Raw genomic sequence first — 16,577 nt, 5'->3', positions numbered from 1 at the left:
AATGGCGTTTAAGGGCTTAGCAATCAAATATACACACTCCGCTTCGCCTCTATAAAAAAAACTCAACAATAAAAGTTTTTCATATCAAAGGGTATTTCTTATTAGTTTTAAAGCCCGTCAGATTAGTCGTGTTAGGGTTAACATACTGTTTTCTCTGTGAGTGAATGTTTGATTACACAGCAAAGCTTGTGTTAAAGTAGGAGATATCTATTTTTTCTAGCCTAATTAGCAAATTTAGCTTCAAGGTATCATGGATCTGTAGCATTGATGTAGGGATACCCGCAACAAAGTAAGTAAGAGGATTCGAGCCTTTAATAAACGTTTTAGTATACTAGTTAAATTGCGTCGCTCTATAAGTTGAGGCATGTGTGTTGGTAATTTTTTTTCAAACTGAATGGTACTGCTAATGCGTCATAATTGCCTTGCGTCACTTGGCAGTTAAGTATACTCATAATTGGCGTGCGTCACTTGAGAAATTTTGTAGATTCAAAGTTTTACGCATTCAATTTTTTCCCAGTAGCGTTATCGGTCAAAATATTGCTTGTTTATGCGAAGTGGAACTTAGCCTCTGTGTTAAACCTTGCAGTTAACACTCCCCAGCTTTGTCAATTTTTGATTTCTTTGAAAAATATTTGAAATCGTTAAAAACCTCGTGAAGAAACTATTGGTTACCTATTTATGTAAATAACTTTTTGTAATATCGAAAACTTTTCAAGAGACAAGTTTGAGGGAAAAAGAATTCAAATGCAAAACTATCTTGAAGATTTTCAATGATTTGCTTCGAAGATGAACAATTTTACTTTCAAAGTTTTGCGAAAATGCAACCATTTTTTCGAGTTATTATCAACAATTTTCTATAAAAATGTCAAATAAATTTTCTGTCACTCTTGATTGAGAAAACTAACTGTAAAGTTTTTAAAATTAAGTTTTCCGAGATAACCACAAAGCCAACAGTCGCTGGAATTATGTGCATAATTTGTAATCATCAATTTAAAGACCAACTTCTGTAATTATTTCAAAAACTTGAACCAATGATCAGCTTGAAGCAATTTTAGATAAACAATGAAAGCAGTTTATCTCATGAATAAGAGCATACATAAATCAAAAACTGTGATCAGCAGTTTTGTTTTTGATTTCAGCAAAAAAATGATGTTTATGAGTCAAAGAACAATCTTTACATCTAAATCAATTCTTAAGATTCGTTCTCAGGGATCTGACCAACAATGAAATTGAATGCTCAACATAGTTCCAAAATGTAACTAAGTCTTGAAATTGAACGCTGTCTAGTCTGTTTTGCTTGAAAAGGCAACTACTTGTGGTCTACAGAAATTCTTTTTGTGAACATTCCCAAATATAGCTTGTTAAAATGCCCAGTTCCCCATTGTCTGTCTTAGTTATTTTGAAATTGAAAATACATAATGGAAATTAATGTTATTAAAGATTTTTCTAACCTGAGAAGCACCAAAATATTGAAATCAGTTTTTGTAATCCAAAATTTAAGAAAAAAAATGCTCTGGAATTTTCAAATTAGAACTCCTGTAAACATTGGTTGTTGTTGGTACTGATGCTTCTAATCTTTTGTGAAGCAGGTCTGTTTTTTGACACAAAACTGCCTAATTATTGTTTCCATCTTCTTGGTTATCTTCTTAGATCTTGAATATTTTTGTAAAAGTCTCAAAGAATCTTGAAGATGTTTTCCAGATTGGGTAAAACAATCTTATTTCTCTTTTTGAACTTCATGGTCATCGTAAAAGTTTAAGAGAGTATTTTAAATGCTTTTTGGACTGTTTAATACCGTATTAAAAAACAAAGTTGTTAAATCTCTTTTGCTATGTTTGTTATTTGTTTAAGATCTTAGCAATTTTTTGCTCAGATTTTAGTGCACAACGGTCAAAAATTCAGAAGCACTTAACTATTTCTATACTTTTTGCTTCAATTTTTTGAGCAAAAGGATCTAAGTAGAAAAAAACCGACTGTTTTAATCGTAGTTTGAAAAAAGCAATTATTGTTAGATGTATATGTTTGAAAAACAAAGTTGAATTTTGGTTTAATTGCCTCTCGTTCAAAAACATTTTGACTGGAGCCTATCATCCTGCTACCTATTCACAATTGTAACGATATGATATCTATCTTCTTAAAACCTTTTGAGAAGTTTTTGAAGTTGCGATTGAAAGGGGGCGTTCGACAGTGCCGTAAATGAAAAAGTGTTCAACCGTTCCGAAAATTGATGATTTTCGGCACTGTTGAACTATAATTTTATTTTCGACACACTTGTACTTCGGCACTGTTGAACGCCCCTCTAAGTGCAGCACAACAGTGCCGAAAATAATTTTATTGTCCAACAGTGTAAAAAATTATCAATTTTTGGCACTGTTGAACACTTTTTCATCTTGGCCACTGATGTACTTCGGCTCTGCTGTACCGCCCCATTTGAAATAACAACATTAAAAAAATAATTCTCATTTACATTTTTTTATTTTTGATTGTAATATTAGACAAAATTATATTTTACAAACTCGCCGATTCATGCAACCATCAACTTTTGAAACAAAACTCAAGCGTTAAAATTAGAGTTTACTGTTTTACTAAATATAAACTCTTTGTGAATTATACAATTGCTGAAGCCAATTTCAAGAATTAATTTTTGAGTTAAAAATTTCAAAAAAATGTTCTAAAACATTAGTTTAAAAAGTCTTGATTTATTTGAGCAAGTTGAAGATTGAATTGTTTGTATGATGCAAGTATGATAAGCAAATGATTTTTGAGTTCGCACTCTCGCTTCAATTGATTGAGTGCCTTTTTAAACCTGATTGTCAATATTTCCACATTTTTTTTATCATAAGGATCCTATCTGAAGATCATAACGGTTCCTGTAGTTTCTGTCCCAAATTTGCATTGACATTAGAATGTTGGTAGTTAGTGACCTGAGAGAGAGAGAGAGAGAGAGAGAGAGAGAGGGGGAGAGAGAGAGAGAGAGAGAGAGAGAGAGAGAGATAGAGACAGAGAGAGAAAGAAAAGGAAATCCGTGAAACAAGCTGAAATTTTTTTATATTTTATCTCCTCTTCCTCATAGATTATTTGCAATATTTAGTCAGATGCATTTTGTGGTCTTGATTTCATTCAAATGAAATGATTTTTTGTGAAAAGTTTGAAACAGTGCTCAAAAGCTTTCACGCTAAATGAACAGTCACGGACCTTTTAATTTTGCTAAACAATAGTTTTGCGGATATTCGGATTGGTTAACACACTGTTTTCTTGTCAACTTCTCAAAAAAAATTTGGTTTTGGAAGTGTTACTATTGAAAACGAAATACGAAGCAGTTGATTTTCCAACTGAATTTGCAAGATTAAATCAAAAGTTCAACCTCATTTTTAAAATAGAATTTGACTGCCGTGACCTTCCTAAAAATGAAAGAGTTTTAATTATAATCTAAGGTATCTAAGGCATTCCTCTAATTGCTCTAAAGTTCAAATAGTGTTTTCTATTAAATCAAGAAGTTTCTGCGCAAAAAACGGTGGTCAGTATATTATACGAGATTAGCACACCTGCATAAAACCTATACTTTTGCTTACCCTTGCAAAAATCAAGAGTATTGCAGTATATTCTTCGAGATATAATTTGACTGTGGTGGTTTTTAAAAAAGGAACGCGTTTTCAACAAGATTTTAAATGTAAACTAAGCTATCTGAAAAATTCTTCTTAAGTCCAGATAATGTTCTTCTATTGAATCTAGAAATTTTTGCAAAAAACGGTGGGCAGCTCATTCTGCGAGACTAGCTCAACTGCATAAAATCCATATTTTTGTTTACTTTTGCGATAAGCGGTATTGCAATCGGGGCGCTAGACTTCTTTTCCCGTAACTAACTTTAGGCGCAGTACTCTTTCTTTTAAAATACGGTTTCTTTCTAAAGTTCTCTACTTTATGTACATTTTCAATAACGTAGTTCTCACGTGCTTTGTGTTTTTTTTTGTTTTATAACTTGCACTGCAGCACAAGAATTTGGTTATTAAGTCTTCACATTTTTCTATTAAATCTAAATCATTGTGTTATAACATTTTAAAAGATACTTTGCTGACTAGTCGCATCTCAGTCAATTCAACAAATTTTGTATTATTTTCTGACTTGACTTGATTATAATTCTGATTCAACTCATTGTTTCATTTTATAAATTGTAGGAAAGTCTCAGCCGTTTTTTCTGAAATTATCTGTTTCAGCTGTGTAAAATTTACACATGCTCGTTAGTGATTGTTTAAAAATTGATTAAGTTTGTTTCCTGATTTAAGAAGCCAATTATCAATTAATTATTCTGAGCTTGATTTGATTCCTTGTCAAAAGTAGCAACACATTCAAACAGGTCAAATAAACTGAATGGACAAAAATACTTAAAAGAATAATCTTTTAATTCAAAAAAAAAGCTAACTTCGTCAAACTTACACTCCAGGTTAAGTATCGGTGGCAATCGCAAAAAGTTTGACCTCCCACAAAATACAAAACAGCAAATGGCTACAGCATCTCAAAGCTCAAGTTCTAGTCCGGAAAGTTCTCTCCAAGGCCAAAGATGTGAGAAAAAGCCCGGAGAGTTTAACAAAGAACTTCCGTGTGGACATTTCCTTTATTATGGTTGCGCCAGCGAATTAGAGCCAGATTCACAGGTATTCTTGTTGAATCTCTTTTTCTGGCCCATACATTTAAAAATTGAACACACTAAACTAACCGAGACAGAAAAATACACGCAAGAAAAAAATTTATCGTTTTTTGTTGTATGTCAAGCAAAAATAGCTCGCGAGCCTTGTCCGCCCTCTTGTTTCGATGTTCACACAATTGCTTGATTAGTCATTCTGTTAAAGTAAATATTGAAGTTCAAAAATTAAACCGCTAAGAAAATCTGATTGCAATCCATATGAATCTGATTGCAATCCATATGAATCTGATTGCAATCCATATGAATCTGATTGCAATCCATATGAATCTGATTGCAATCCATATGAATCTGATTGCAATCCATATGAATCTGATTGCAATCCATGTGAATCTGATTGCAATCCATATGAATCTGATTGCAATCCATATGAATCTGATTGCAATCCATATGAATCTGATTGCAATCCATATGAATCTGATTGCAATCCATATGAATCTGATTGCAATCAATGTGAATCTGATTGCAATCCATATGAATCTGATTGCAATCCATATGAATCTGATTGCAATCCATATGAATCTGATTGCAATCCATATGAATCTGATTGCAATCCATATGAATCTGATTGCAATCCATATGAATCTGATTGCAATCCATATGAATCTGATTGCAATCCATATGAATCTGATTGCAATCCATATGAATCTGATTGCAATCCATATGAATCTGATTGCAATCCATATGAATCTGATTGCAATCCATATGAATCTGATTGCAATCCATATGAATCTGATTGCAATCCATATGAATCTGATTGCAATCCATATGAATCTGATTGCAATCCATATGAATCTGATTGCAATCCATATGAATCTGATTGCAATCCATATGAATCTGATTGCAATCCATATGAATCTGATTGCAATCCATATGAATCTGATTGCAATCCATATGAATCTGATTGCAATCCATATGAATCTGATTGCAATTCATATGAATCTGATTGCAATCCATATGAATCTGATTGCAATCCATATGAATCTGATTGCAATCCATATGAATCTGATTGCAATCCATATGAATCTGATTGCAATCCATATGAATCTGATTGCAATCCATATGAATCTGATTGCAATCCATATGAATCTGATTGCAATCCATATGAATCTGATTGCAATCCATATGAATCTGATTGCAATCCATATGAATCTGATTGCAATCCATATGAATCTGATTGCAATCCATATGAATCTGATTGCAATCCATATGAATCTGATTGCAATCCATATGAATCTGATTGCAATCCATATGAATCTGATTGCAATCCATATGAATCTGATTGCAATCCATATGAATCTGATTGCAATCCATATGAATCTGATTGCAATCCATATGAATCTGATTGCAATCCATATGAATCTGATTGCAATCCATATGAAACTGATTGCAATCCATATGAATCTGATTGCAATCCATATGAATCTGATTGCAATCCATATGAATCTGATTGCAATCCATATGAATCTGATTGCAATCCATATGAATCTGGTTGCAATCCATATGAATCTGATTGCAATCCATATGAATCTGATTGCAATCCATATGAATCTGATTGCAATCCATATGAATCTGATTGCAATCCATATGAATCTGATTGCAATCCATATGAATCTGATTGCAATCCATATGAATCTGATTGCAATCCATATGAATCTGATTGCAATCCATATGAATCTGATTGCAATCCATATGAATCTGAGTGCAATCAGTGTGTTTCAATTCATAAGAAGATGAATTGACTCTCAAACAATAGATGATTTTAATGCAAGAAATACAAAATATGTTTAATTATATTGTTATGTTTGTTTTTGCAGCATTTGCAGACATGTCCAATTACAAATTGTCAAGGTCGAGTAAAAAAATCAAGAAGCCAGTTGAAGACCAGAGATTTACCCACCCCATTAGGTTAGTGTTGTTTTGAACAAATTGAAAAAAAAAATTTGGTGATTAGTTTTTTAACTAAATTTTTCCCACCTACGGATATGAGCAAAAGTTTTGAATGCAAGTGTTTAGTTTACCCAAAATTTTTCTAAATCCTAAAATTTTAAAGACGGGGGGGTCGAGCTTTAAACTTAGAGCAACTATTTGATGAACGGATTGACTCTTTGTACTGAATTAGAGTCAGTTTACAATAACTATTATGTTGATTAATGGTTATTTAAAATGTTGTTGAGCTTGAAAAAGCATAATTTTGGATCCTTACACCTCAGTTTTCTATAAAAATCTAGTCGATGCTGTTGCCTGAAATTGTGACCTCAGCTCTCCAAAAGGGCCAGAGAGGTGTGTCCAGCTTCTCCTTGTGTCCGCTTTTAACTGACTTTTAAAAAATCACTGAGTAGATATATCATTTTCCGCCGTGTCATTGATCTCCTTGGAAAGCTCCAAGATTTGTCATTTTCTTCTACATTTATACACTTTCGCCACAGCCGCCCATTCTTTTTTTAAACTTTCAACTAATTAGTTTATCGGTGTGCCCTCTTTTCGTCACCATCCGATGATCAGTAAGCTGTTTATGCTTGGAAATATATGTGTAGGGCATGTTTTTATCCCAAACTCGCTGAAAAGCATTGCTCCGCTTTTCCGATTTATCTCACGTTGTTTGCTTTTTTGATCTGACCATACAAGAGATCTTTTAGTCAAGAGATTCGGTAAAACTATGATTTAAAATCAGGGGCGGATTTAGGGGGGGGGGGGGGGGGCGGACGCCCTCTCCTCTCAGGGATTCGAACCCCTGTCAACCCAAAGGGTCCCCCTTTGGTACTTTTTAAGAAATCCATTTTTGGCCGATCGACCCTAAAATTTTTCTAAAGGCGCCTTCGGCGTCAATATATACTAATTTTGAGGGGGAGCGCGCGCTAAAACAAAACGCGTTTTTTGTCAAAATTTTCCAATAAGTGCCCAAAAACAGCTTTTTTGACCTGTTTTTTCAAAAAATTGCCTGCGGCGCAGAAAGTTTGGCCCAAACAGGGTCTTTACTGCTTTGGGAGAGCTCGGAAAATCAATCTGATCGACCTAAAAAAAAAGTCGTCAAATTTTTTGAAAATTTTTTGAAAATCCGCCCCCCCCCCCCTCGAGAAAATCCTGGATCCACCCCTGTTTAAAATGATTAGGTCTCAAATGTCAATGAAAAATTTAAGAATTCCAAATAGCATGACTTATAAAAAAAATCTAGTATGACATAACATTTGAACATTTTTCAAATAGCATAAACAGTCCAATTTTTGAAAACTGCATTAATTAATTTCAAAAAAGCTATCCGAAAGCTTCAACTGAAAGAATGAAACTGATGGAACTGTTATTTTACAAGTTTTGACAAATTTCTGAAGTACTATCTCAGATTTGTCAAAATGAAGTGATTGGGCTTCGAATCTCTGTTTTACTTTGCAAACCATTGCCATTAGATTTCTCTATTTTATCTTGCTCGAAATTATATGTGTAGAGCATTTCTTTGTCCCAAATTCTACGCTGAGGTTATCAAATTGGGGAATTCTTTTTTCTTTTTCATGAGCTGTAAGCAATTCCAATCCTTTAACTCCACCAAAATGGCATTCAGAAATAAATTAATAACCTGGAACTCTAATTGATGAAAAGTCGTTTTCTATAGGAGCTTGAAACCCAAGATGTTTTGAATTTCGGCACTGAGTATTCGTAGGGTAACTTCTGAGACCATCATAATATGTCTGATGCGTTTCTGAGGGATAGCGATCCAAGTAATTGTCAAAATCAAGAGTTCTTGTCTGTAGAATGTACCCAGTTTCTTACGTCATGCCTACTCATCTAAATGCCTACTCATCTAAATCGATACTTCTAATTTTCATTTTCTTGAAGATGTTTGGCATCATTGTGTATTGTTGAAGATAATGTCGATGTTACATATTGGAAGGAGTAGATACTTGTATCAACGGTTCTGACCACATTTTTTTTGTAATATGGGTAATTGATCCGAGTGATTCGGGTAATTTTTCGAGGGAAGTTATCGTAAGATTTTAGTTGTAAAGTTAGTGAGGTATTTGTATCAATTATAGTAAAGCGTATGGGCAAATGATCGGTTCCAATAATTGAAGTGAGCATGAAGACAAATTCAGTTTCATTACAAAGCCAAAAATAATAATTTGAGTATTTTTTTTAATAGAGTAAATTAAAGTTCAGTCTCTCGTTAAAAATTTTATCTCACATTTCACAATCCTGATAATTCTTCGAATTAATTGTTGATAAGTGATTAGCAATTTCTTGCAAGAGAGCGAAAAAAAGCATAAAGAATGACTTGCTATCAGAAGTGCTACTTGAAATAATAATCATATGTGTTTTTAGGTTTATTTGTTAGAAATTCCCAGAATTGGTTATTAGTGAAATGTTTGTTATTGCAGCTTTGAAGTATTATAACGGCTGTATTGCTACGTACTCCACATTGTTTTTGTTTCTTCTCGGTGCATCACTTTCGATTTTTGACATTTTTGATTGCGTTGAAACAATCAAAATCTATCACCATTAAAATTTGCCGGCTAATTCAAAAAAACCAAAATTTATTCGGAATCAATTGTTTTGAGTTTCGGTTTTAGTTTTGACGTTTGACGTTTTAGTTTTTGACTGGTTGACTAATCGGAGGCAAAACAACGTTTTTTTTTTAGAGTATCAGTTCTCCTTTGGCTAGAACGCTTTCTGGACAAGAGTCTGGGACCTCGACCACAATTGACGAAGTAGCTCGTTTTTGCCATCGTACAACAAAAGTCATAGTGAATATTTTCAATTGTTGTTTTTTTTGGAAGCGAATTGCTTCAATAGGTACCCCGACATACCAATATTTCTCCTCTCTTTTTTATAAACTCAGCCTCAAATAAACAATAGGCCAAATGCAAGCCAAAGCAAGGGATGAGTTAAAACTTGAGCCAAGATATTTAGCTCTCAACCTGGCACCATAGAACAATACTCATAAACCAAACAAACTATTTTTCAGCACCTTTATTTCAGCGACGCGCTTTTCCAAACTCTCAAAAATAGTTCGACAACTTTCTGCTATCTGATGACCGAGATTTGAATAAAAACATGACTAATAGTGGCTAGTAATCATGGAGACTATGTAAAGATCCCATCGACAATTTACAGTTGTAACACTTTCGGTTAATTTGGGTGAATGATTTCTGTTAATGATAGCCCAGGCCACGGCCTCCCGGGTCGATGTCGGCGAATAACTTTTATAAAACTTTTTCAGTCGCGGAATTGTTGATTCCGCGACCGATAATCCATATTCTGGACAGGATTTTAAGTCTGGACAGCGGAAAAACTCTGGAAATACCGTATCTCGGTCGCGATGGTATGTCCACACCCTGTAAGTCGGTTGATCTATCACGATAGTTCCTGCTTGTCATCAAATTTTCCTTATAAAAATGTACCAAAAATACCCGTTTTTTTTTTGTAAAACCACATCTGGTTGTCAATGCTTTTAAATACTTGTTTTTCTCAAATGTTTTGTGCTCCCGCTTTCTGTCGAACCTTCAAACATTCCTGCATAATGTTCTTCTCTCGTTTAATTATCATCTTCTGTTTTTGCCATCAATTACATTTGGGTTTTTGATAGTATTCACGTTTAATGGTGGCTTTTTGGCTTGCAATAGCCTTTTAGCGTTTGTCGCCCAAAGACGCGCGCAGATTTGATTTTAACCTTCCGTCCAATTTATTTTTATAATTAGCATCGACTCTGCTTGTTAAGACAACACTCGCCGCCAGCAGTATTTAACCCCTTAAGCAGCAACAAAAGTTTTATTCGGATCAATGTCATGTTTACTAACCATGTGAGTTAGGACTGGAGTGTATAACTCATAGAGTAATTTCGGATAGGGTACACCGTCTGCTCGTCACGCTATCTTATTTTCGGCCGGATAGATTCGTGCAACTTCTTAGTCTAATACCGATCCTAATCTTACTCTTATACTATCTAGTCTCAGGTTGTTTAACTAGTCTCTGCTAGGCTCAATAGATCTAGGGTATACTGGTTTATTGCGGCTGCTGAAGTGCTCGGGAGAGTCCAACTAATTTCTAAGTTAAATTCAAATCTCTCTGGTGCTGAAATTACAAGTAACTTCAGCACTTACAAATAAGTGGGTTGTTAGTTAGATGGATCATGATTGGTTAATATTAAATACTTTACATTGGTAAAATATCTAATTTATCCAATCATAAAATGTAGTTTAGATCAGGTTCCACCCATCCGGGTTTTACAGAGTTTTTTAGAATAGTTCTTCTGCAATTTGAAGGATGGATGATGGACGTTGGTTTTTGGCGAACATCATTTTCTTCCGTTTCCTCTTTGTTAAAGAAGTTCCAGGAAGCTGGAGTTAGAGACATAAGACGTTGTGTCTTCTAGTGACAACGACTAAGTCTTTGCAACAAACTCAAATCTGATTTCAGAATGGTTGGCTATGTCAGGTTTTTCTGTTCTGCGTGGAGAACTTCTTTTGTGTCTGATCTAGTTTGGGAATGGCGTGGAGATTGTGCGTGGAGGGGATGCCTGGTTACTCGGATCTGTACGTATACTTGAACATCGAGGTGGTCATTGGTCTAGTTCAATGAAGTCCTTTTCTGCGAAGTCAAGTCGTACTCTAAATCCTTTGAGTTGTGATTGTGAGTGGCATATCGATTGTGGTTGGTCATTCTCTCTCGAGTGTAGTGGGGTCGTTTTGTCTTTAGATGTTCGTCCTTGGTGTTGTATTCTGATCTATGTATTGCATAATGTAATTTACATTTTATAAAACATTTATTAGTTTAATATTTTTTAATTATGATTTTAGTTAGTTGTTTTCACAAAAGCTTTTTGTTTTAGTTCGGTTATTTTGAAGAGTTACTCACCCTTGAGTAGCTCTTATTAAAAATAGAGGTGTGGTCACAAAGCGTGGATGTAGCGCGGTGGGTTAGGCCGGCTATAGAGCATGCTCAGGACGTCCTTCCTGGTGGGTTAGGCCAGGAGTGGGAGTATGATTTCATGCGGTTTTTATGAGGGGTCCTGTTATGTGACAACGTTTTATGTTGGGTTTGTTGTGGTTTTTCTTATGTCTTGTTGGTTATGTCCTTTTTCCAAAAAGCAAATTGTTCGTGGTATGGGTTTGTCTTTCGACTTTTTTGTGTTTTATTATTTCTTTTTTAGACTTTATAATAGTCTTCAAAAGAATAAATTATCCAGTTTTAAACTGGGTTAATCCGGTTTGGGTACCGTTGGTTTCCTTTTCTTAGTCATGCTGTTATTCTATGATTTGTGGTATTTAGTAAGCTGCGTTGGTTAGTTTTGTTTAGTATATGATTCCTTTCCAACCGGGTTAAAGGAAGGTTTGAAACATGTTATTATATGTTAGAGTTGTTGAGTGTGAAAACTTGAAACTGAAATTCATTATTTTAAACAATTCTTCGTGGGCGAGCTGTGCGAGTGTGGATAGAATTTCTGTGCGAATGAATGAAAATATCAAAAGGTTAGTACTGCATTTGCATTTTATTAATTTACTGCATAGAATTTGGAAATTTACTGCTAGTTATGGGGGAATTTTAAGTTACAAATTTTCATCATAATTAGATTTACTGCTTGTGGGGAAAATTTTAGAAATGAATTTACTGCATTGGTATTAAATTTATAAATTTATAAGTGTAAGAGATTAATAGAATTTTTGAAATCTGTTTGATGAAATTTGCGATTTTTATTTGTCTTTTGTGGTTTTTGTAGGTGATTGTCGGATGAAGGCTAAAAACCTAAAGAAAACATGGATAAAGTATGGTGAGTTTTTTAATATTTTAATTAGTTAGTAATATTTATTTAATTCATACTTACCTGTTAGTCGTCGGGGAAAAAACCGTGGGGGAAGATGTCGTGGATGAGATCGGAATTTGTTAGTAGTTTAGCTAAGATGCGGATGATATTTTTAGTCTGAAGCAGTGGCCAAACCAATTGAAGTGCCTTGATAGTGGTTAGTTCTTCAGTGCCAACTGCAAACTCATAAGGTGTGTTTTGGATTAGATTATATAATTTGTGATTGAATTTAGTGTTGTGGATGAATTCTAAAATTGGGATTTCTATAGGTTGTACAAACTCGTGCGGGATAAGGAAGGGTCGGGATTCTTCGGCGTTGAAGGTCTTGGTGATGGGACAGAAGATGTACATTTGGGTTATGGGATCATAATTGCGAAGAATACCATGAAGGTTAGTATCTTTAATGCAATATGTGAAATTTAGGAAAAATGGTGAAGTGTATTTGGAATTAATGAATTGAAAACGATGGTGTGGTTGTCTAGAGGGTGTGTGTAGGTCAAAGTGATTTTGGATGAAGCGATAATAACTATATGTGTGGGTTTGTTTAGTGCGCAACATAATATCGTGTGAGCAGTGTAAATCTCTTTCGTGTGGTGCAAGGAAATGAAAGGTTAGTGAAACTATTTGGAAGCGTTCTTTAAAACTTTCGTATGCTTGTGTGTCTGTTAGTGCTTCTGAAATAATGTGATCAAACTTTCGGTCGAAGATGTTTAGTGTAAATATATATGGTGTCTTGATGAAAAATTTCTCGGTAATTTGTGGATTAGCGAAGCGATCGTCGTCTAAGAATTGATCTTGGTTAGCTCTGATGATGTTGTGATCATAGTATTCGAGTGTATATTCGTTAGCTCTAGGTGCAGTGTGTGTTTTTAGTGATTTTTTATATCCAACGTAAGTAAATTGTCTAGCGGTTAGTGGTGTAGTGAGTCGATATAGCATGTCCGTATTTCGCTCTATATCGATGTGAGTGTTAGATAAAGGTAAGCAAAGAGGGTTAGTAAAATGATAATATGAGGTCCAAGAGAGAGTGGGCATTAAAACGTATTCATCTACAAAGTTGCGTGTTTCGTTAGTGTCGTGGGGGGTGTTTAAGGTGTATTGTGGGAATGAGGGTAAGGTGATGGCTAAAAATTCTTTTGTGTTAGTATGCTTGGGGTGGTTGATGTATTCACGGGCTGTTCCTGGTTTTGCTGGGAAAGGATGGTTGGGGAACTTTCTTTTAAAAGTGCGGTAAGCTCTATTAGTGTTGAGTGAAGATTCAGTTGATGTGGATGATGGTGCTAATGATTCAGTATAATTTGAAGAGGGTGTAGGGGTAGGGGGGTTGGATGAATTTATTGTGGAGGAGATTTGGTTTATTGTTGGGGTATGGAGGTGGTAGGGTTGTTGTTGAAGGGTAATAAAATTATCTAGCTCTGGGGAGATTCGGGGGGTGTCTGGAGAATGAGTTGATTGGTCAGAATGAAATGAGGAGTAGGTTGGGGTAACTTGGGAAGCATAAGAGGGTGTGGAAGTGATTGGGTCAGGGTTATTGGATAATATGGGTTGAAAAGGGGGTTGAGAAAAATTAGAAGAGTTATGAAAATTATTGGATGGGGATGGTTCTGAGTCGGCAAATTCATCGGGGGTTTCAATATTCGGGTTATTGAGTTGTGAGATGGAATATAAAACTGAGATGTGTGAATTAGTGTCGGAATTCATGCCTGATGTTACATTACTAGATGGAAAATCGGGTGGCGGAAAAGCAAAAAGTGGTATTATTGGGATTGGAGAGGTAAGATTGGTTGGGTGGGAATTTGATCGGTGTAGTGATCCAAGTTGGCGGCTCATCGTGGGCTAAAAAAATGATTATTTTGAGACTGAAAAGCGGTGGTATGGGGTTGTTCAATAATTTGTTCATAAGTATTATGATCTTGTGACTGGTGTGTCATTATATGTTGGATGGGACTTTGTGATGTGGTGAGTCGAAAATTTGGATTATGTGTGATGGCTAAATTTCGAAAATTTCGTGGGACTAGGGATAGTGGATGGTTATTTGGCAGGGGTGGTAATTGTGGTGCCGTTGGCGTTATGTCTACATTGTTATGTTCTTCGTCGTATGTATTTTGTCGTGTTGCTATTTTTGTGTTATATTCTTTTATTTGTGCGTCTAAAAGAATTTTGTTTATAGATGTAGAAAAGATTCCAAAAAATCCTGCAAAGAGTATGCGTGCTACGCTTGCTTGTCTGTTTACTTGTGTGTGTATAGCACATGTGTTGTAGATTCCTTTTAAAAGTGAGAAAAGAAATCCAATAAAGTTAAACATTGCGTATAAAATAGTCAATTTTTCTAAGATGTAGTAGGGCCATCCTAGAAAATCGAGGATCTCATTTTTGAGTGTAACAAAGCTAAAAATGTTAATTGGTGATATATCTTGGGGACGGTATTTTTCACCGTTTAGATATATATAATCTTTAATGTCTTTAAAATATCCGCTATAGTCTTGCGTGTAGATATCGGCAAATCCTGCGGTTTCTGCAAGTTTGCGTAAATTTTGATCTATTGATTGTCTTTGTATAGTGTCCATTTGTGTTAATAATTCTTGGAATTGTTGTGTTCTAATGTGATGTTGAATATCTGATTTTGAATAGATTCCTATTGATTGTAAGTCTATATTTGGGTTTCGAGCAATAGCGCGAATGCTTTCTGGTGAAAATTTTTTGAGTGATTGCATTAATGTGGGATATGGAGTGAGAAGATAATATTTATTTTCATCAGGGTTTAGTTGTACTACATTGTGGCTGTTTTCTGATCCACATGGGACTGCGGTATCCCAGAAATAGGTTCTTCGTGAAAGTGTATCCACGAAATGTACTTTATTCTTATAAAAGATAGGGATTCTTTTATAACATCGTTTATCTTCAAAAACGTATAGTGGTGATACTTTTTTAGTACAAGTATAAAACCATAAGATGTTTCCTTCATAGTCTAAAAAATTTGATCTATTTCCAGATAATAAGTATCCTGCATAGGGTATTTTTAATACTGCTAGTGCAAGTGATTGTAATATTTGTGTTCGTTCTAATTCGCATAGTTGGTGTAGTGTTTCTAATTCGGAGAGTGACATTTCTTGAAAAATTCGGCTAATTGTATAATCTAGTTTCATATCTAAATGAATATCATAGTGGATATTACCGAAATATGTAGTATTCATTAGTGATAATTCTTGTAAGCGTGTGCTTCTGGTGTCATGGGGTTTTAGATGTCCACCAGGTTGTCCGTTGCTTTTTTCAAAATTAACTGGTATATAGGATGTTCCTTCGTTTGGAGGATGACCTGTGGCATATGGGTCAAGTTTTATTTTTCCAGTGGTCATGTCGAATCCTTTTTCGTATTCAACTAATATTTCAGAGTATTGTGTTCTGTGAAGTGGATTCCTGTATTTACATGCAAGTTCTGTTTCTTGATATATTTGAAAACGTGTCAATTTATTTTCTATATTGTGTATGTTTCTAAAATTAGTACTTTGTTTTCGTGATGGATGTACTTGTTCATATGGAATTGATTGTATAAAGTATTTTTCGTGAAATTTTATCATACGAGCGTGTATTCTTGCTACTTGAAATGTTGTACATGTATCTTCGGGGAACCAAACAATTGTTGCTTGTGTTCTCGTTGTAGGGTCGCAATAACCTTGATCATTTTTACAAGGTAATCGGATTCCTTGATAGATCATTGTATTATCTGATAAATCTCGTGTTAGTTGTATTTTTTCGAGTTGTATTTTCCAATCGAAAAACATTATTTCTTGGTATCCTTTATTTTTTGTGTCTGCTTTGCAGTTTGATGGGTTATTTATACCAATGTGTGGTATCCAATGTTTATCGTGTAGGTCATAGGTTAATCGTCCGTGTGCGCCGTTATACGGGTATTTGTCGTCTAGTTTTATATGTCCTTGGTGTCTTTCAAGTTGTGATTGATGTACAGAGTCTGAAAAAACTTGAAAGTTAACTAACTTTCTTTCGGAGTTTTTATTTTGTGTGATGTTTAGTCTAAGTAATTCATTTTTACAATCGTCCGGATTGAGATGTAAAAGACGTTCTATA

The 16,577-nt window shown here is 34.7% G+C and overlaps 1 protein-coding gene across 1 annotated transcript in view; it reads left to right on the top strand.

Annotated features, from left to right (window-relative positions):
- Window positions 1–4,084: 4,084 nt before the first annotated feature.
- Window positions 4,085–16,577, top strand: part of LOC134855644 (uncharacterized) — a 29,241-nt gene continuing 16,748 nt past the window's right edge. Inside the window, exons 1-2 of the mRNA XM_063872205.1 lie at window positions 4,085–4,652; window positions 6,517–6,607. Of these exons, the coding sequence (XP_063728275.1) occupies window positions 4,500–4,652; window positions 6,517–6,607 (244 nt within the window). The 5' untranslated portion in view covers window positions 4,085–4,499. The remainder of the gene's footprint in view (window positions 4,653–6,516; window positions 6,608–16,577) is intronic.

Source organism: Symsagittifera roscoffensis, chromosome 10 (genome assembly GCF_963678635.1).
Source record: "Symsagittifera roscoffensis chromosome 10, txSymRosc1.1, whole genome shotgun sequence".
NCBI lineage: Eukaryota > Metazoa > Xenacoelomorpha > Acoela > Convolutidae > Symsagittifera > Symsagittifera roscoffensis.
Note: the sequence above shows the minus strand (reverse complement) of the source record. Positions and strands in the feature narration are given on the sequence as shown.